The sequence below is a fragment of the Leptopilina boulardi genome, unplaced genomic scaffold (genome assembly GCF_019393585.1).
Source record: "Leptopilina boulardi isolate dan_hultmark-lab unplaced genomic scaffold, ZJU_Lbou_2.1 LbouV2_123, whole genome shotgun sequence".
Lineage (NCBI taxonomy): Eukaryota > Metazoa > Arthropoda > Insecta > Hymenoptera > Figitidae > Leptopilina > Leptopilina boulardi.
This window is the reverse complement of record NW_026137667.1, coordinates 916,537-937,489: the sequence shown is the minus strand read 5'-3', so window position 1 is coordinate 937,489 and position 20,953 is coordinate 916,537. Positions and strand designations below refer to the sequence as shown.

The 20,953-nt window shown below is 29.3% G+C and overlaps 2 protein-coding genes across 11 annotated transcripts in view; one reads left to right on the top strand and one right to left on the bottom strand.

Moving 5' to 3' along the window:
- Positions 1 to 4,556, top strand: part of LOC127289563 (something about silencing protein 10) — a 39,872-nt gene extending 35,316 nt beyond the window's left edge. Inside the window, exon 5 of the mRNA XM_051317559.1 lies at positions 4,547 to 4,556. The gene's annotated coding sequence lies outside the window, so the exon portion shown is untranslated. The remainder of the gene's footprint in view (positions 1 to 4,546) is intronic.
- The window catches only part of LOC127289518 (plasma membrane calcium-transporting ATPase 3), a 67,620-nt gene that overhangs the window by 20,350 nt on the left and 26,317 nt on the right, over positions 1 to 20,953 (bottom strand). For 6 of the 10 annotated variants that reach the window (XM_051317521.1, XM_051317525.1, XM_051317513.1 and 3 more), the window contains 4 exons: positions 17,376 to 18,421; positions 16,970 to 17,178; positions 16,641 to 16,792; positions 12,145 to 12,277 (listed from right to left, as the gene is read on the bottom strand). In XM_051317521.1, the coding sequence (XP_051173478.1) occupies positions 12,145 to 12,277; positions 16,641 to 16,792; positions 16,970 to 17,178; positions 17,376 to 18,421 (1,540 nt within the window). Of the gene's footprint in view, positions 1 to 5,333; positions 5,419 to 8,419; positions 8,489 to 12,144; positions 12,278 to 16,640; positions 16,793 to 16,969; positions 17,179 to 17,375; positions 18,422 to 20,953 lie in introns of those variants that run through there. The other 4 variants (XR_007844194.1, XM_051317534.1, XR_007844195.1 and 1 more) reach the window with 3 other exon arrangements.

Genomic DNA, 20,953 nt, shown 5'->3' with positions numbered 1-20,953 from the left:
TAATATAGATGATGAAGAGAAAATTAGAAAAGATATAGAGAGAAAGATAAGAAATAGATAGAAGTAACGATCAGAATAAAACCCTAGAAAATAGATATTGGGTATAGCATCACTTTGTCAAGTGTGCATTCAAAAGTAAATATTATCTTATATGGTGTCAGTTTTTAAACAATTAGGATGTTTTATTTAACGTACGAAAACACTGAACATGCTTTTATCATAAGAACGGCGTTCTTTATTGCATTTCATAAGCGTGTATTTAGCTCCATTGAACCGAATAAAGTAAAAATATAAATTAAGATAAATACATACGCTTGTGCATTATTGCGACTGCGCATAAATCTACACGGAAAGAAGGTTTCACCTATAAACCAGATATACAATATAACAGCTGAAATCACAGTGTAGAGCACCGAAAAAAGTAGTGTAGGCACGGGATTTTTTCGTGCACGCATCTAAATTTCAGATGATGCGCATGGCGACACTCTGCCGTGCAGCAAAATACATAGTGGCGCCACCAGTGGTCGTCATGGAAAATTAAGATGTCAGCCTAGCATCAATATTTCCAGCGCGTACAACCGTGTTTTTCGGTGACGATGATTATAGGTGAAACCTTCTTTCCGTGTACAAATTCAACATAACGAAGGCTCTTTTTATCATATATAAATATATATGTATATAATTATAGCGTGAAAGAAAAAAATATTGCGTGCGTCAACTAACCTTCATAATAAAAAAGTAAAAAATTTAAGTTCACATTACGTTTTAATAATTTTACTCATAGTATTCATATTTCAATATTTTTAAAATTGAGAAAAATTATTTTCAAAATGATGAACTCAGTTGATCTTAAGTTCTACACAAAATATAATTAATAAATTCTATCATAAATAAAAGAAAGCAATTATATTTAGCAGACTGTTTCTACACAAACCGGTTAAACGGTTGATAATCGTTATTAGACAAATTTTTACCACCTTTAGGTGCCTTTTTTCATAAATTTTATATATTGCACACTTATTAAAGGATTAATATCAAGCCTTGAGAAAATTTTCTTCAATAATGGATAAATAATGATAAGGCATGATAACTTTTAGAAGTTATGTATATGTTTCCCAACTTTCAGATTAAAATTACAATCGTTTAAAATAGTTACCTGATGACTTTATGAAAAAAAAACAGATTTAGTTATTAACATTCGATATAAAACTTTTCATTAAAAAAATTTCCCAAAAAAACCCTTTATTTTTCAACGGTCACACTGGTGTAGCCATCTTAACGTCTAACTCCGAATGATCACAGTTCTTTGATCAAGCTGACAATCTTACGATCATCGCGATGTTCCCGGCTTCAGAATAGGACGCCTGTAGCCCACTGCATGTCGTAAAAGGCGACTAAAAGGGACCGTTCTGGCTAAGTACCGTTTTGACGGAGTCGCGAAGTTCAGATCAAATTTACAATAGAAATATCTCCTACATTTTTAAATAAGATCCCCTTATTCTCCATGGCTAATTTCACTCTTTTTCCTTCAAATCACAACGAGATATTATTCAAAATTACAAAACTTCTCCCATTTCAAAGTATTTTCCACTATTTAACATGCTAATTTTCGTGTTTTTTCAGAATATTACCACCGTCAAACAGGTTATTTTCTTCTTTTCAGAACAATTATTATCTGTTTTTCATTACTTCATTATCACTTTTAAGCCATCTGACCCCTATATGCAAGGCCAAAGTATCCAAGTAAATTAAAGACTCTTTTATCAAAAATCAAGCAACCGACCCCTTGCTCATCAAGATTTCATTCAAAAATACGCTATTTTTACCTGTTTTTCTTCAGTTTAATATCACATTTTATCCATCTTACCCCATCACGCATGACCTTCACGAGGCTTCATGTCACAATTTTCTTAAGTATTTTACGAATTATCGGACAAGAGAAAATGGCTAACGTCCAACGTTTTTAATTTCGAGTTATTTAGGAAAGTAACATAAAATTTTAATCTGAAAGTTGATAAATGCATGCACATTATAAACCTCCATTAAGTTATGTATTCTCATTATTTTATTAATTAAATGTACCCTCATCAGGGTTTCCATTTTTGAAAATAACCCTGAAATGTTTTTTTTTAATTTAAAACATTTTTTTACTATAAAATCTAAAATAATCTATAAAAAAAGCATTTAAATAAAATTGAAGGCAAAAAAGCAATTTGAATTGATTGGTTGGTTACGAAATCTTACCATTTTATAGTTCCATGTGAGCCCTAAGGTTTTTTTAAATTCATTCTTGTAGCTTTTTTGATTCTTAAAATATTGAAAAACTGAAGGAAACGGTTACTTAGATCAAATGTTCAGCTCTAATTAAATTATAATTTGAAAAAAATTGTTTTCTCAAAAAATAAAAATGGAAGGTCAATAAAATATATTTTATTTTCCATGTTTACTTTTTATAACAATAAAATAAAAATTCCAAAATTTGTAACTAAAAAAGTATTAAATATTTTGATATTTAATTTATAGAATTTTCTTAATTTCAATGATATTTCTATTTTATTATAATCACGTAGTGTACATTGTTCAGAAAAATTTTATTTCACTTGCTAACAGCTACTAATTCTAGACAAAGTTTTAAATATTCTTATTTATTCGTAATTCTTATATACCAATTTACAACATCTATCAATATTAGAAATAATTTAATTTTAAACAATATTTATGACAAAATCGTAACTGCGACTTGTAAAAATAAAAAAAATTTCATATTTTTCTGTTAATCATTCGTACCATATTCCCGACACACGATATATCAACTATCTACGGATATTGTATTATAGCGTTATTGATGAATTTGTTCTTATTTTAATCAAATTTTATGTTACAAGTCTAACCCAATTTCCAAGAACAAATATACTTTTTTAACGAAATATTTTATATTTTAACAAGTCGAATAAAAATCTATTTAGAACCCTGAGAGAATCTTACAGTTAACTAAGATTTTAACAAATAAAACTGTTATTGATGTACGCAGAACATTCTTATTATTGTTAACGTTGCTGTTAGGTGGAATGAAATAATACTTTCATTACGAATTTAATTTCTGCCTACGATTGCTTGTTCATGGGATTAAAAAATTAGGTACTACTCATAAGACTAAATGCTAATTTCCATTTTTTTAAATGGATGATGATAATCGGAAAATAGATGGAAGCTCTTCTAAATAAGAAGGACGTTAAAATGACGAAGACACTTAGAAGAAGGTGACAAGTGGAACAATAGTGATGACCAATGTCATCAAAGGAATGTTGTGTGCAGATGTTCTGAACTTTCATAAGAAGCTTAATCCAGACATACACAAAAATAGTAGAAGTAGGACCTCCTGATTAAAATCGGAGGCTTTTACGACTTTTGGAAGTCATAAAAGCGATCGGAAGCATAAATGAGGTGCAGACACTGCGAGAAGTGACTTGTTTATGAGATAGAAACTTAAAATTGTTCTGTCTGATCAGTAATCAGTGTAATACTCTTGCGATAACATCGGTGGATCAGATTCAGAAACATCTACTAAAATTTGATAAATACATATTAAAATCCTTAATTTTCATTTAAGGTAGGTTATTTTTTACTTTAACTATTACGATTCTATTTTGTACATACTTTAATCCAGGATTCTAGTTTCCACTTTATTTCATTGATATATTTAAAGCTGAAATTCTCGGATTAATAGCTATTTGTTTTTTTACAGCAAAAATTACCTCTAATTCTGTTTCCAATTGAAGCAATGGCAGGGTTTATAAAAATGGATGGAAGAATTTCCAACGCATAGTTCATCCTTTCTTAGTTTATCTAAATATAATTCATCTTCGATTGTATTCATTTTATACCAATACGTAATCCAAATTTTGATTCCAAGAAGTGTTGTTATCAGTTAAATTTTTACTCAATAATAACATATGAATTTGTAGCATCTAACGAAATTTCGTTTCTATTTTCATGATTAAAAATTTTTAAATTTGGAATCTAGAGATCTTCTGGAAGAACCATGGATTGGAAAATCTTCCATCCATTTTCATAAACCTTGCCGCTGCTTCAAGACCACTATGTTGAAGAGAATGTGGATTTTATAGATTTATTGCAATTTTAATATTTTAATATCATATTGTATTCTTATACAACGAAACTCCTAAATTACGCAGTCAGTTCTAACGCGTGAGCCTTCGGTGCGGATTTCAGTTTTATAATTTTATTATAAAGTTAAAATAATTATTTCCAAACTTATAATATTAATAATTAAGCAACTTTCTGTATACAGTACAAGTATTGCTGCATTTTTCAATTCATTTGTTAGAACAATAGTGATTAGTATTTAAAATAATCAATTATATAGTCGAAAGACTTCAATTTTCATAGTTCAAATCATATTCAAAATGATAAACAAACAAAGCAAAATAAATAACGCAGAAAAAAATAAGCATTTATTTTTACACGCATTTATGCAAATACAGGTATACACAAAAAAAACTTAAGAAAAAACAGTTAAAAATAGGCAATGAAAGTTTGGAGAAAAATTTTGTGAAATAGTTAAGACAAATAAAAAAAACAGTCATAAGGAAGATAAAGGATGTAAATGAAACATAAAATATTTAAAAATAAATTTAACTGAATTGTGTAAAGTTGTACATAATATCAAGTGAAGAATAAAAATCAGTTGAATTTTAATATATTAAAAACCTGTGTTCAATGGTAGTTATAATAAATGTGTAGGGTATAACAAGATTTAATAAAATATGATATTATACATGAGTTTTGGTAAATGTATTCTTTATATGCTGCATTAAATATATATATATATAAATATATTAAAAAAATACGGGACACGCAGCACACTCAGCTAAACTAAGGAAAGCATGGGTGGACGGTGGCAGAAGAATCCGGCTTTAAACGGATTTTTTTCCCTTATTTTTTTAGCTCTATTTTTGAGCAAGATCCACCGACCATCCTTCTCTGCTACACAGAAACACATCGGTGCAATAAACCATTACGTTTCATGTCAAATCATATCATCATTGTCACTGCCAATATATCATCATGGTTATCATTCAAAAATATCGAGTTTAATGTTGATCGAATCGTCCGACATACGTACACTGTATTATAAAAAATACATCGGAATTAGACGTTCCTCTGTATAAGGTAACGAAAAGAAGAAAATATTTAAAAGTAGGATAAGAAGAAAAAAAAAGAGTTTATAAATTTGAAAGTCCAGTAAAACTTTTTCAATACGTATGTCAGCAATCGATACAATATAACGTCGATCTACGTAGGCTACATACTTGTTTGTACTCCAACAGGAAAATAGTAGCGGCGGGCAAGACTGCCAACCTGTTATACCTCAGTCTCTCGAATGGATTCCGCTGGCTAACAAATCATAAATCAAAACATCAGTTTTGTTCTTTGCTCCTATTACATTAACATTTGTTTCTGATTTCTCTTATACACGTGCAAATTTTTCATTACATAATTTTTTTACGCAATTCAATTATGATACACGTTGGCATTGTTACAAATATAATCTCTGGTAAGGAATAACTCCAAAATTCTTCTTTTGTCCCTAATTAAAACTAATAAATGAACAAAATATTTTTAGAAATAGACTATTTTCAAAAATTAATTTCTTTTTTTTATTAAAAAATTTTTAAAAAATTTATTATTTTATAAAAAAGGAAAAGATTTTAAATTTCTTTTAAAAAAATATTCGGTATGAAAGTCCATTATTTGCGAAACGCTCAATGTTGAACATTTTTGTACTCGCAATATATTGCAAGTACTTCCATCAATATACACACTAGCAAAAAAATGGTATTACTGCAAGTAGGTGACGCTCTATTGGATATCCCAATACCATATTAAAAAAAATTTTAATCCTTTCCTATTTTATAATTAAAATAAATTAGCCGAAATAGTTTATATTTGTAGAATAAAAAAGTAAAAAATAAGAAAGATTTATCTTAAGAGTGTTGGTGTTTGTAAAAATTATTTTAAGTTTACCCTAATTTGCAACATATTTTATAACCGACAGATTTTGCCATGAAAAATGTATCAATCCATCCGTTCTGTTTTGTAAATGAAATATAAAAGTCAAGGACATGATGTTACAAAGTAATATTTGTAAAATAATTACTCAAAATAGAAAAATTAATTAAAAATGAAATAAACGTAATGGGAAGCTGATAATCTCCTGTTTTAAAATCACTGAATTTGTGTTTGCGCTTGAAGGAGTGCCACGACGGCAATTTTAAATATTTCGACTTGAAAATTTTTTTACAAATACTTGTATATATAATAAAGATGACGGTTTAATTTAATGTAACTACACGGAAAGAAGGTTTCATCGTGCAGTCACCGAAATACACGGTTGCAAGCACAGAACCGATGATACAATCACAATTTAATTTAGGTACAATAATAAAAACAAATTGTCCTAACCAATCTCCCATTTTGATTTTGGCTAATATTTGAAGTTTAAGTTTAACTGGACGTGCTCCGGTTGCACCTACTATACTCATATCTACTACTGGTAGTTTCGGCAATTTTCAAATACTTTAATGTTTTCTTCATAAAAATTTTCTGAAATACAAGTTACTTGACTTCCAGTACCAATTAATGCTTTAACATTTATATTTTCTATTAAAAATTGAATTATTGGACATTTTCCTAAATGATTATGAATATTTACTTTTTGTTCTTCTAATAATTCTTCGCGTAAATTAGAAGGTAAAGACTTGACAAACTCTTTTCTATTTAAAAGTGTTATTGACCTCGGATTTGTATCTACAGAGTTTGTGTCAACAAACCCGAGGTTCACTAGTTTTCCGAACTAGTTGAAGGTAATGACCAATCTTTTTCTTGTTCCATTGATTTATTATTATTCTTTTTTTTTATTTTACGTTGTTTAATATTTTGTTGATTTTGATTGTTTACCGTGGATGATATTTTATCATCTTGTCGCGGTGGATAATTAGCATTTACCGCATTTTCGCCATTACAATTTTGAAGCAGATTATTATAATTTTGATAATTATTTTGTTTAAAATTATTATTTGGAAATCTATTGCCTTCGAAATTAATATCTCGGAATTCCCTTTTATTTTGAAAATTTTCTTGTTTATTAACCCTTTCATTTTTTTGGTATTTATTTTGATTATTATTTCCTTGATAATAATTTCGATTCGCATTTCCATTAGGATTATATATATTATTTTTTTTAATTTCCTTGATAGTTATTTTGTTTATTTTGCTAGCCTTGTTATTAATAAATAATAAATAAATGATTGTTAATTAAGTAATAAATAATTATCACATAATTATCAATAATTAATTGGTTTTTTACGCCAAAATCTGTCGGTTATAAAATGTGTTGCAAATTAGGATAAATTTAAAATAATTTTTACAATCTCCAACACCTTCAAGATAAATGAAAAATAGAATATTTTCGCAGAAAGAAAGTTTAAAATTATTAAGTTTTCTTTAATTCCGATAAAAAATTATTTGCTACATATAAATTTTTTATTGATATTAATTGCATCAATCTGTATACAGTAGTAGACAAATTGATGCTATAAATTTTGTAGCATTACTAAAAATTTCACAACAACATCACACTGCGTTAAAGTGGGCAAGAAACAAAAAAATGTACTAAGCAAAAAATCAAAGTGTATAAGGTTATATAGAAGCAAACATAGATTTGCAAGATATGGAATATGGAAGACAATTAACACACGCAGTTTTTAATACCACAATATCGAATGTACACTTAAAATGAGTGGAATGGTATAAAAAAATTATCAAAATAAATCCAAAAACAAAACAAAACATAAGAAAACTGGAGACAAGATATACAACTCAAATATAAGTAAAAATAAATATCTAAACATTATTTTAGTAGAAGAAAATATGGGTACATTCACACTGCATAAAAAGGGGTCACCTATTTCTGATACACTCCAAAAAAAAGAATCGACAAAATTACTCCTCTTGTCTCTAATTTTCTTGTAACAGAAATAAAAAGCATAAGTAAAAATTAATTTTTTAAACTATAAAAATATGCCTATTTGAAAAAATTAATGAATTTAAAAAACATAAAAAGTAAAACTTATTAAAGTCAATACTGATGGTTAATTAAATTAGAAAAATTCAAAATAATGCATTAAGAGAAGAATGGAAATGTTATTGGTAAAAAAAGAGAATAATTTAACGAATAAAAAGTATTTAGAATTAAAGAAAAATTTTGATTTTTAAATGTATGTAACAGGTATGTTAAACAAAAACAAAAATTATATTACTAGAGCAAAACGATAAATCAGAGTATTAATATATGTAAGACGGTCAAACAATGCGGAGAGTGGATTTGCGGACTAACCATATAGTAATCCTGAGAGGGAGACCTGCCTGTCACAGATACATTCTGCACCAGAGTTCTATTGCTCGTCTGAAAGTAGGTTATATATTCAGTTTTACATAATCAAATAAGTCCACTGTTCGTTACTTTTTTTTAAGTATAAGTGTTAAAAAGCTTCTTAAACAAGCTCCGTTTGCTTTGTAACATTGCAATTGTAATCGCTGAACGAGAAAATTATTTTTTCAATTTTGAAACAAATATTAGATCTCATTGTAGTTACTATCCTGAAAACAGATAATTCTAATTACAAGATCTTATGTTTCAAAATATGCCATTGATATATTCAAAAAGACAGTCTACATCTTTTTCTTTAAAAAATTTCTTCTTGATAACCAATACTTTTTTTTAAAGAGATCTAAATGTTTTCTTTCATTGGCTCTTTTTTTCTATATTTCTTTACGTATACATACGTATTTTCCTGACGTCAATTTTCCAGGCGTTTGCTTTTTCAGAAACGTCAAATGATTTGACAATATTGTGTGCCTGAGTGTTAAAACGACGTGTCTCATGTATTCGTAAAATACTTTCTTCTTGGACCACCAAAAACTCTGCTTTATTTAATGTTAGTATTAAGGAATTATGAGGAATTGTCAAATGGTAGAATTTTAATTTTTACGTTGCTTAAAAAGTGTAGTTCAATCGCCTAATCACTTTCATAAATATTGTGACAAAAATATGTTTAAGCAAATCTTTCAAGAAAAAAGATTTGCATAACCATTTAACATGAGTTTAGTCAATCAATGATTACACGTAAACTTAATTTTTTTTGTAGATTATAAACAAGCATTTTATACTTCACAGAATAAATGGATACACGCAGAAAAATTGTTGTATAATGTATACAATTCGTTGAAATCTGGAATGCTTTATAAAAGCCAAAAGATCTATCACCGAGTTAAGCTACTTCTACAACAACTTTTTTTTCATCTGTTTGCTACGGAAGGTTACCATTGTCAAATTGTCGTCAACTACCGCACCCTGCTCTAGTAAAAATATAGTGACTTTATAGTTAAAATTAAAAGTTACTATAAAATCACTAAATTTTCACTGCGGTAGTTGACGAGAATGATGAAAAATGGCGAGTGCGTTTTGTTTATGACGATAAAAAAAAAGTTGTTGTAGAAAAAACTTTACATCTGAAATTTAGGTTGGTTTCCATTGTCCCTACTCGCCATTTGTCAGAATTCGCGTCAACTACCGCACTCTGCTCAGTAAGAATTTAGTAGCTTTATAGTAACTTTTAATGTTAACAATAAAGTCACTAAATTTTTACCAGGACAGGGTACGGTAGTTGAGGAGAATTATGACAAATGGCGAGTAAGGACAATGGAAACCAACCATTAGTGGCGCTAAGAAATAGATAATCCCATTTATTGGATCGCGTTCCAAAGTCCAACGAATTTTATACATTATAAAATCTTTTTTTTCTCCATGTAAAGAAAGGAAATAAGTGCAGAAGTAAAAGAATAATAGAGGACTATATATGGACCATTCCTAATTGGCTCTTTATAGAGTTATGTAAACACCATCTTAATGTTAAAAACTAATTTACTAATTTTTTTTAATGTTTGTGTATATATAAATGTATGAATAAAAAATAAAACATTGTATATTTTTATATTACATATAAAAGTCAATCAACTATTAGTCGAATCCAATATATTAAATAAATAAAAAAATCTTATTAATTTTACACAAAATATTAAAAACATAATATCTTTTTAAACATGCAACAGATAGGTGACTAAATTTATTAATATTGGAAATAACTAAGATCTAATTGACCTTCCTTTATGTAGATTTTAGTATTAAGTTCGCATCTTCAATTTTCAGGGTATTTAAATATTAAATTATCAAATCGCGTAAATGAATTTTACCGTTTCGATTTTTATAAAAAAAATAGTAACCGGAATTTACCATCAATATTAGTCTTGAAGTAGATTGCTAAATTAAATTTTCAAATATTTATTAAAATTAAAACGAAACATTAAAAATGGACTTTTTGTGTATTTTATACACTAAAAAAAAAATTCTTGATTTCAGCCCATTTTTGAGGCTGCATTCAACGAAGTCAGTCCATAAGGACAAAATACATGGGCTGAATTTAAGGTGCAAACGGTTTTAGACTTTTGTTTTTACTGTGTACAAACGACTAAACTGTTTACATAGAAGAGAAAAATAAACAAATGTTTAAGATACAATTCCAGTCAAACTTTTAAACATTAAAATATGTTTAAATTATATTATTATTATTCTATTACATTTAATACAATTAATATAAGTATTGATGAATTGCATGCAAAATTGTCATTGAGAATGCAATATTTGAAAAACATCAACAAAACAGTATTAGGCTCATTAAATTGATTTTTTTAAATTACCTATTGAAATTTTTATTTTTAAAAATTATTTTTTAATTACACATTTTGCAAAAAAGAAAACGGCAAATTAATTTACATTTATAAATGATATATATTTCAAAAATAAAAAAAAAATTTTATTTCTAAAATCCATTTTTAACAATAATTAAAAAATATATTCTGTATTATAAAAATCAAAAGTTTGGCCGAAATGGTATATACAACATTTTTTTATCACGATAATCCATTTTGACTTCATTTTTTAACGCACTATGTGCCCTTTGATATTCTAATAAATTTATCATCTTTAAAACCACCAAAATTTATAATTATAATCTTTAAACAATATCTAAAGAAGATTAAATAAATAATGAAAAAAAGTTAAAAATAAAATAATTTACTTATTCGATAATATAATCATTAAATCATTTTCAAATGATTTTTTTCAACGTTAATTAAAATTATTTATATATAAAAGTTACAAGTAAGACTTGTAATATAATTTAATTTTCTTTTGTATGAGTTTTAATTTTCTGTTGGCACACTTTCATTCGGCGTTTTTTTTAAGCAACGCCAGCAACAGAATAATTAGTTTTTCGACATTCGGTATATGTCGAAACTGTTGACAGATAATGTTAATAGTTTCTGGGAAAAAATTCTAATAGAATTTTCATGTCGAAAAAATTTGTTCTGAAGCAGTGACCTAGTGTATCAACGAAAAATTAAACATTTTCTAAAATATATAAAATTCGAATTTTAAAATATTAAAACTGTATTTAAGAAGTATATAACGTTTTCATCTTCAAAAACGAATTTTATTTAAATATTTTTTCCAAATAACAAGCATTGCCATTTATTAATCTGAAATAAAATTAGTGCACCTATTTGAACATGCAAATAAGATGCACCTTTTAAAATTCTATTTAATAAAGGCTGAATTTCATTTCATTTGAAGGAAATAATTTTATGAAGTGGATTTTATATTAAGTATATATTGTGGGATATTTAAAGGTGTGCCATCGGGTAGATTCAATTTTCAGTGTAAATTGCAATCGATTTTAGCAACTTTTATAACTTAAAAAAGTAAAAAATAAAGTATTTTAAAAAAATTTAGAAACTGTTAAAATCAATTAAGTGAAATATCACTCGACTTAAAATTTAAGTGTCGATTGAAATTCACCTGAAATTACTACAAAATAAAGGAGATATATATATATAAATATGTCTGTTCTGAACAATAAATTAAGTTAAAAAGTATTTTCTTTCAATGATAGGAAGAATGTAAATTTTGAGTGATAATATAATGAATTGCAGAAAAATAATTACCTGAGTTTGTAGTCGTGTGAGACCGCGAATCCATAGAATTTGTCCTGCGCGCGGCTTTTTATCCGAGTCAGGGTCGTATTTTTCATCTCCTAGATTGATGGCACCAATATCATCCGGTTGTCCGCGGCCCCATCTGTTTTTAAAAAAAACATTATACCAATTTGATTATTTTTTTGAAGGCGGCTCCACGACGCCTCAGCAACCATATTGATGTTTCCTCCTTCGCTCCCCTCACTCTCTAACGGGGTAAAAAGCAAATTCTAACAGAAAAATTACACTACAATTAACGCGAGTGCAAATATAGATAAATACAAATGAATGCCAATCTTTTACAAACTTGCACGTACTAAAATGTATTTATGAAAGAAACATAAATTACTTTTAAAAAATATATATATGAGTGACAAAAAGCTATTGAATAAGGGAAAAGAAGGAGGTTAAACACTATTTCGACGCAGTGAATAATTTGGAATATTTATATGAAAACATGAGTTGAATACACAGTAAGGCGTTTTATATATAACTAATAGTCAGCTCTGATGTAATAATAGAGAATCTGCTGAGAGTGTAGAAAGGTGTAATTTTTGTCTATACAAAAAAAAATTTTAAGTTAATTTTATTAGTTGCTATCATAAAGGATTATGATCCGGTTTTCACTGTGTGGGTTAAATTTAATCTTCCGAAAGGTTAAAGCAGTAGATCTACTATTTTCTAAATTTTAATGGTCGCTTTATGACTCCAGCAGTACTTGACAACATCGGGACATTTTGTGTGACACGAGTATTTTTGACGAAAAGTAAACAAGGCGATCTTCCAAAATAAATACCGACAAAGTTCAAAAAGTAAAGGAATAAATGAGATTAAAATCAAAAAGTGACAACATTGATAATAATCGTCATTAAGTAGCAATTTTATAATTCGACAATTTTTGTAAATTCTTGCATCTTAATGCATGCATTAGAAAATTTTATAGGTTAGAAAATATATTTTTTTATTTCTTTTTAATTCAATGAATGTAATTTAATTGTGCTGTTAAAATATAACGTAAATGAATTTCAAAAACATATTTGTAAATAAATATTAAGGAAAATATAAGAATTAAAGTAAAATAGATTTTTATCATTGAATAATGTCCAAGGTGTTGTGATTTTATCTTGTATTTTAGTTTTTTTTGTAGTATTCTGGCGAATGGAAATTTAATTCGAAGCTTATTTGCAGCTATTATTGTAAGTAATATAATGAAATTTATATTATAAATAAATAATTTTTATGTATAATTTTTAATATCAATAGATAGTGAATAAGAAAACTACCGCACCCTGCACTAGTGACAATTTATTGACTTTATTGATAAAATTAAAAGTTACTAAATTTTCACTAGAGTATGGTGCGGTAGTTGACGAGAATTATGTCAAATGGTGAGTGGGGACAATGGCAACCAACCTTCATTACTGCACCTGTATACAAATATTCTGCGCAGACGCGAATATATCTACTGCCTTTAACTACTCGGAAGATTAACCCACACGGTGAAAACCGGCTCTATATAATCATAGTAGTACCAAAATAGTATTCAAAAGTATTTAAAATAACCCGAACAAAATACGTGACTCTCTACAACAAATTGTTTTTAATTTTTTAACATGAATTTAAAGAATTATGCTTTGAAACATGGTGCAAAAGTTAACCACCATTTTACACCTACAGATATACTGTCCGCATTCATCAGCTTGCTTCCTTCGTGTATCTTCGGTTTTATAATTCGTATTTCCTTCTCAATTCTATCTCATTCTAACATTTAACTTACCTACTATCGTAGATACCCGAAGATTCACGAGAGAAGAGAAGCTTATGTGGTGGGAGAACTGTTCCGAGTTCCTTATTTTTGCTTCCACTATGAACGCTTACCATGATAAATTACTTAATTTTTAATTACTAAATTACTTAATATCTTTTTTGTCTCTGTCATACTTTAAAGTGTGGACTCCTGGAGACATGTCGAGACTTTGTCATTAAAGTCATGTCAACAAAAGATAAAGACGGGAGATCCGGGTTGACCAAAAGAAATCTAAATGTTCGTCAGGGATCACGCAGAAGGGGAAGAGTGGGCTGCGAAGTTCCAAAACGGTAGGACCGCGTTATAAGGAATTTACACTTCGACCTAAAAAGCAAAAGGGAGATGAATTTCCTTGGCGACTAGGCGTTTTGAAGAGTAGGGACTATTCGAAGGGTCACGGAAAAGCACCCTGCTTTGCTTCTTAAATCGAAATGTCCATTTCCTAATGTGTTGCAATGTGCAAAACGGAACCTCATCCGCAAAGACCGAAGATTGGCAGAAATTCCCGGATGGATTGGGTTTTTTTTATGAGGATTCCTCACTTCGATCTAAAAAGCGAAGCAGGACCCTTTTCCAATACTCTTCCAGCAGTTCCCACTCCTTAAAACGCCTTGACGCCATAGAAATTCGTCTAGCTTTTGAATTTAAGATCAAAGTGTAGATTCTCCATTTGTGGGTAAAAGCAGGCATCAGATTCCATCAGTATTCAAGCTTGTGTGCAACCTAAACTAGTTTATATTTATAACGTAGCATTATATTTTAAATAAAAAATGGCTACGCCTACTCGGTAGCCAAATTATCCTAATCCTCTTTAGAATTGATCAGTAATAGTAACAACCGAGCTGGGACTCTATTTGACAAAATTCTTAAATAATAAAACACGTGGACGCTAGTTCATTTTTAATCCTAACGTTTATCGTAGAATATTTGATCAAGTTATTTCTCTAATAACGTCATAAATTATTTTCCCGTCTCAATTATAATTATTTTTTTTATTATTGAATAATTAAAAAACAATAGTAATCGTTTATGTCTTCCTTTTAAAACCGACAATGAAATACTAAACCTTAAGTGGTCAACACTTGCAGGTTGCACTTTGAAATTCACAATGTTCATATAAACCGAAAACATTAGAAAGCAATAAAATGTAGAAAACTATAACCGTGAAATTGACACAAAAGTCTATGAGTTATTCAAATTCTTTTCAAGATATTTAAATTCTTCCAAGTTCTACCTTCAAGTTCCAGTTCAAGATATCATTCAAAAATACAACCTTTAAGGTTCCGATTGAACGAGTTTTCAACGATATTCATCAATTATAAATAAATTGAAAAAGTAAGTAATTTTATTGTATATTAATTATTTATCTTTCTTCTCTCAACTGTATTACTTGTCATACTACCAATTCCAAAAGACTTCATGCGAAAATATTTGCACTCGATAATTCTTTCATACATATAAATTGATCATCATTTTTTTATTTACCTTCCGAAAAGATTTTAGTTTATTTAGTACATTATAATATTTTCTATGCCTTTAAATTTATCCAAATTATAAAACATAACCAATTTGAATGTTTCCTAAGATGTTGACTTAAGTCTAGACTCAAAAATCTAATTAAAATGAATATTTTCATTTAATATTCAGTTGATGTATAAAAAACTGCTAACTTTCAGCTATTTTAATGATTTTAATGAACGGATTTTTTACAATAACCTAGTGTGCAATAATAAAATGGCTGAGTGAAATTTAAATGAAGATAATGATTAGAGAGCTTTAAGAGTATTTGAAGGAAAATCATTTGTGGGTGAATGTTCAGGAATAGAAAAGTAATTGAAAGAAAGTGTTTGCATTAATTAAATAAAAGGTATCTGCGAAAGACGATACACTGGAAAAAAATTGGTTTCGCTACATTATCTATGAGTGTTGCCACAATACCAAATTTCTTTCAGTGTAGATTTAATTTTTATTTCAACAAATCTTCATTTGTTCAATATTTAATGAAGCCTTCTAAGTCTATTTAGAAGACCTAAAAATAAAATATTTAAAGTTTAAATTGTTTAAGTCATTTTAAAACTTCAGACCAATAATCCATTGAAGACTCGAGAACAGTTTTACCTTTTAATTTTTAAATATGTAACCATAAATAAATCCCGTACTAATAGAGTAAGTAAATAGTTGCTAATTGTTGCCTGAAACCGTACCAATTTTCCCTATAAACTTTTCGGAACTAACAACTACAATTTTAAACTATAATACCGTGTCTAAAAACAACTTCATAGTTAGTAATTTTTTAATTTCAAATCATTAAAGATTACAACGGATATAGTTGAAATTAGAAAACAGGTTGAGATACATTTCACTATTAAATTTGGTTGGTAAAACCAGAAATTTATGATCAATAATCATTTCTTTTATCATGTAATTGATAAATTCAAATTTAAATTATAGAGAAAGACAGTAGATTTAGTGGTAGAGATAGATATGTGTCGATGAAAAAGATAGAAATTTCTACTCTATCCAAGAATTCAGTTTACTAATATAAATTAATATGTCAATTAAGGCAAGTAATTTAGATGTTGAAACATTAGATTAAATATTCAAAAATCTGCATAAATATCTTATTAATTTTTAAAATAATAAACATAACTGTACTTACGAAAGAATTTTAGGAATCTTGCGTGTAGGAACTGTTGTTACTAGTTGGCCCCACAAAAGAGTACCGATTCCAAAGAACAGACACCACATCCATTGTTCTACAGTTAAAGCTTTTGTGCTGAATGCCATCTTACCATACTGAATAATAACTATCTATAAATAAAAAAGATTCATGTAAATTAGATAAATAATTTTCATTTTTAAAATTTTAGATTAATTTTAATACAAAAATATTGAATTTAGTTTTAAAATGAATTAGTTTAAAAATAAAATCATATAATGAGAACGATTAAATATTGAAATTGTAAAAAATAAAGATAATTTACTTACTTGCGAAAGGCATGTGCCTATCCAAATCGAATAGAAGATAGGATTAGTAAATATCCCCTGGAAGACATTTCTCTGGCCATGAATTTTTCGAGCATTAAATTCATTAAATAAAGTCATCATAACGAAAGTATTAAAAATAACAGTAAAATGTTGAGTGGGTCCTTGGTCATGTTTATTTCGACCTGTTTCGATGCCAAGAAGTCTGTCACCTAAGCAAAGAAGTAAATAATTTTAAGCATATAATTAAATATATATACTCGGAAATTACGATTATAAAAAATAGATAAAAATATAAAAAGAAAATTATTAACAATATTGTCAGCAATAATTAAGAGGTTTTTGCTTTGATAATTATTATATAATCGTAATTTTGATCAAAAAAAGATATATATCGAAAAATGCTTACCAACAAACAGAAGCGTAAAAATAACCGTCAATTGGTAAATTGCTTGCCCAAGAATATTTTTCATCATTGTTCGCGATATAAGTGGTTTAGTTCTACCATATGGCCTTCGAAGAAGAAGATCGGGAGTTGGTAGTTCTGTAGCTAAAGCAAGAGAAGCTAATGTATCCATTATAAGATTGACCCATAACATTTGTACTGCTTTTAATGGCGAATCTTGAACTGCACAAGCACCAATAAAAGCAACGATTACAGCAACAACATTAACGGTTAATTGAAACTGCAAAAACTTAGCAATACTGTCGTAAACATTTCTGCCCCACATTACCGCCTTAACGATAGAAGAAAAATTGTCATCAGTTAAGATAATATCAGATGCTTCCTTGGCAACATCAGTTCCTGCAATGCCCATTGCAAAACCAACATCTGCTTTTTTAAGTGCTGGACCATCATTTGTTCCATCTCCCGTTACGGCAACTACTTCTCGACTTACTGTTGCTTTACTGTCAATAATACCTTTTACAAGTGTATATTTATCAGTTGGAGATGATCTCGCTAGTACTCTCAATTTGGGCCATACTTTATCAAGAAGATGTTGTTGTACTTCCCCATGACTATCTCTAATGCGCTTATTAAATTCTTTACCTTCTAATATGAGAAAGTCTTCATTTGGTTTTAAGATTCCACATTTGAGAGCTATTGATCTTGCAGTATTTATATTATCACCTGTTACCATTCGTACAGTGATGCCAGCTTTTTGACACCTTCTAATAGCATCTGGTACTTCAGGTCGAACAGGATCTTCAATACCAACAATACCCAAACATGTAAGATTATTGACAATATTTTCCTCATCCTCCCAATTAGGCTCGTTGTCTGTATGAACTTGATTAATTTCAGCCTTTCCAGGAACAAAATCTCGGTAAGCAATAGAAATTGTGCGGAGACCGTCACATGCCATTGGTTCAATTACATTTTTCACCAGGCGCTCTTGCATATCCCTGGTAAATTTTTCCAGATGACCCTCTCGTCCATAAATAAAGGCACATCTATAAATAATTTAAATTTTGCTACAAAATCACTATAATAAATACTATTTAAATTACTTTAATATTACAGTTAACAGTTTTGAAACAATAGCACATTTCATAAATGCCTTAATAGGTAGGGGGCCGAAGCCCAATGGGATACGCGGGTCTATGAAGGACTATAATCCCGATTTTCATGGCCTATCCTTTCCGCTACTTTGTACATGAAAAGACAGAGCAGTATGCTAGATGAGGATCACCGACGAGCCGTATGTACTGTAACGTTTGTAATTAAAGAATCAATTTGAGCTCGCCAAGCCAGGGTCTGCTGATTCGAAATAAAAATAATATCAGAATTAATTAAAAACAACAACAAATTATTTATTTACATAATATATTTACAAATGTCAAAAAGTTAACGGAGGTACCGGGTGAATCGCGGAAGTCGGTTTCTAGCTGCGATTGTTGGCGTCTATCGGGACACGTTGAGCCACGGAATCAAGAATATCGTTTCGACGGGTAAAACCACGTTCAAACTAGAGTAATACTCTCTATGATACATATTCGGAATGAAACTCCAGGGGTAAGACCAAGTAAGACCCTCCTCGACTCTGTGAAGCACGAGAGTGACTTTTTTCTGCGGGAGCGCAGCTTATATAGCCGATCGGTGACTAGGGCGCATGCGAGAGAGCTCATCGATGCAGCTCGCGCGGCGTGATCGGGTACTACGTCGGTGTACTCTGCGGTCGGTAATGTATTTATTGACATATGATAAATTTAGTATAAATATTTACCCGCGAAGTTTCAAACTATCGTTACAGCAAGCACTGCTCGTCGGTATTCCGCATCCAGCATTCTGCACCGTCTTTTCTTGTGCGAGCACCTTTAATCGCCTTTTACAACACGCGATGGGAAGACAAATTATCGACTGATCTTCCACAGCTGCCTTACACATGATGGGCACCATCTACCTGGTGACTCGGAACAACACCCGAAAATAAATAAACGGATCTTCGAGGATTGTTGTCGAAGACAAATGAGGTACCTATCAGCCCGGTTCGTCGCTAGTTTTACAGCGTGGGTTTTAGTGGAATTTTCTACCAAATATATAATTTTTATAGGAATTTACATAGGATCCCATGTAAAATCCAACCATCTAGCGGTGTATGTGAGAAACTATAATGATCTACATACGTATGGAAAATTTCCATATATAATTGTACACTTAAATTTATATCGAACTCTATATAGGATTTAATATAAAATTAAGTGTAGGATTATGTATGGGGATTTTTAATAGCTGTGTTAATTATTATAGTTTCATACTTACGCCATTAAGGATTGTCATATTTCTGTCTACAGGTTGCCTGTATGCATGCAGACAGAAGTATGACCATCACATTGATTTTAAATAAAATATTAATTGTAAGAAGTGACAATGATTGTTGTTTCTTGTAACTGAGAAAAAGTGAGTGTGATCAGTTATATGTGGTACGAAGAGAGAAACGCGACTTAAGATTGCTGACGTTGTATTCTGTATTCTGCTGACTAGGCCACTACTCTATGTCATATTGTTAATGAACATGCTATCATTAAACCTTAGTTTTCAACATTGATCAGATCAAGTTTTAAATAATATTCCGTCACCCTACATCGAGACTTTTCTGAAACTTAACATAAACGAACCCATAAAGGTTGGCAATATCTAGTTGCAATGTTCAGTTGATGATATTGACTTGATGATATTTCCATATACATGGATTCTCCAAGACAAATTATGGTCTAACGTCAGTCCAAGATCTTTAACTTTATTGCTAAAATTTATCTTAATTCTTCTGATAAAGAAGAAAGTGTGGAAAGATTTCGTTGGAATGAGCACCCGATGTAGAAATAACTATTGCTTGAGTCTTATCAGGGTTTGATATCATTTTGTACCACTTCTGAAAGCTGAGAAAGTAATGATAGGGGCCCAGAAAGATATAATTTAATATCATCAGCGTATTTATGATATTTATAATACTGAAGTCGTTCCCAATACGTATATTAAACAATAGTAGTAAAGAAAGTGAGGCCCCTTGAGGAACACCACATTTTAATTTGTCCCAGTCTGAAATGTCACCACTCCCATCAATTACTCTGTGATATCAAAAACCCAAATAAGACTAAAACATACTGATTTAGATAATACAAAGGAATACAGCATTCTGATCGGTAGGTCATGAAATCTTTACTCACGTGTGGATATTTAAACAACTATAATTTACTTTCCTGATAATTGCAACTGAATATTCTTAATAGGTCATATTATGTCAAGTTTAAGAAAAGTTTCGGTGCTGTGTCCAACATTTCAGATTACCAAAGTGTTGTGAAAGGTGAACACTTATTAACTCCTCTACTGAAAGTGGTAAAAGAACGATTTTTCTCGAGTAAAAAATCACTCAATTTCACCACTAGTTGCAATTAATCATAATTAAAAACTGCAGACAACCATAACAATTAACTAAGCCTAAAAACTTTCAACCCTATTATTGAATTAAAAAACATTTCACGCTT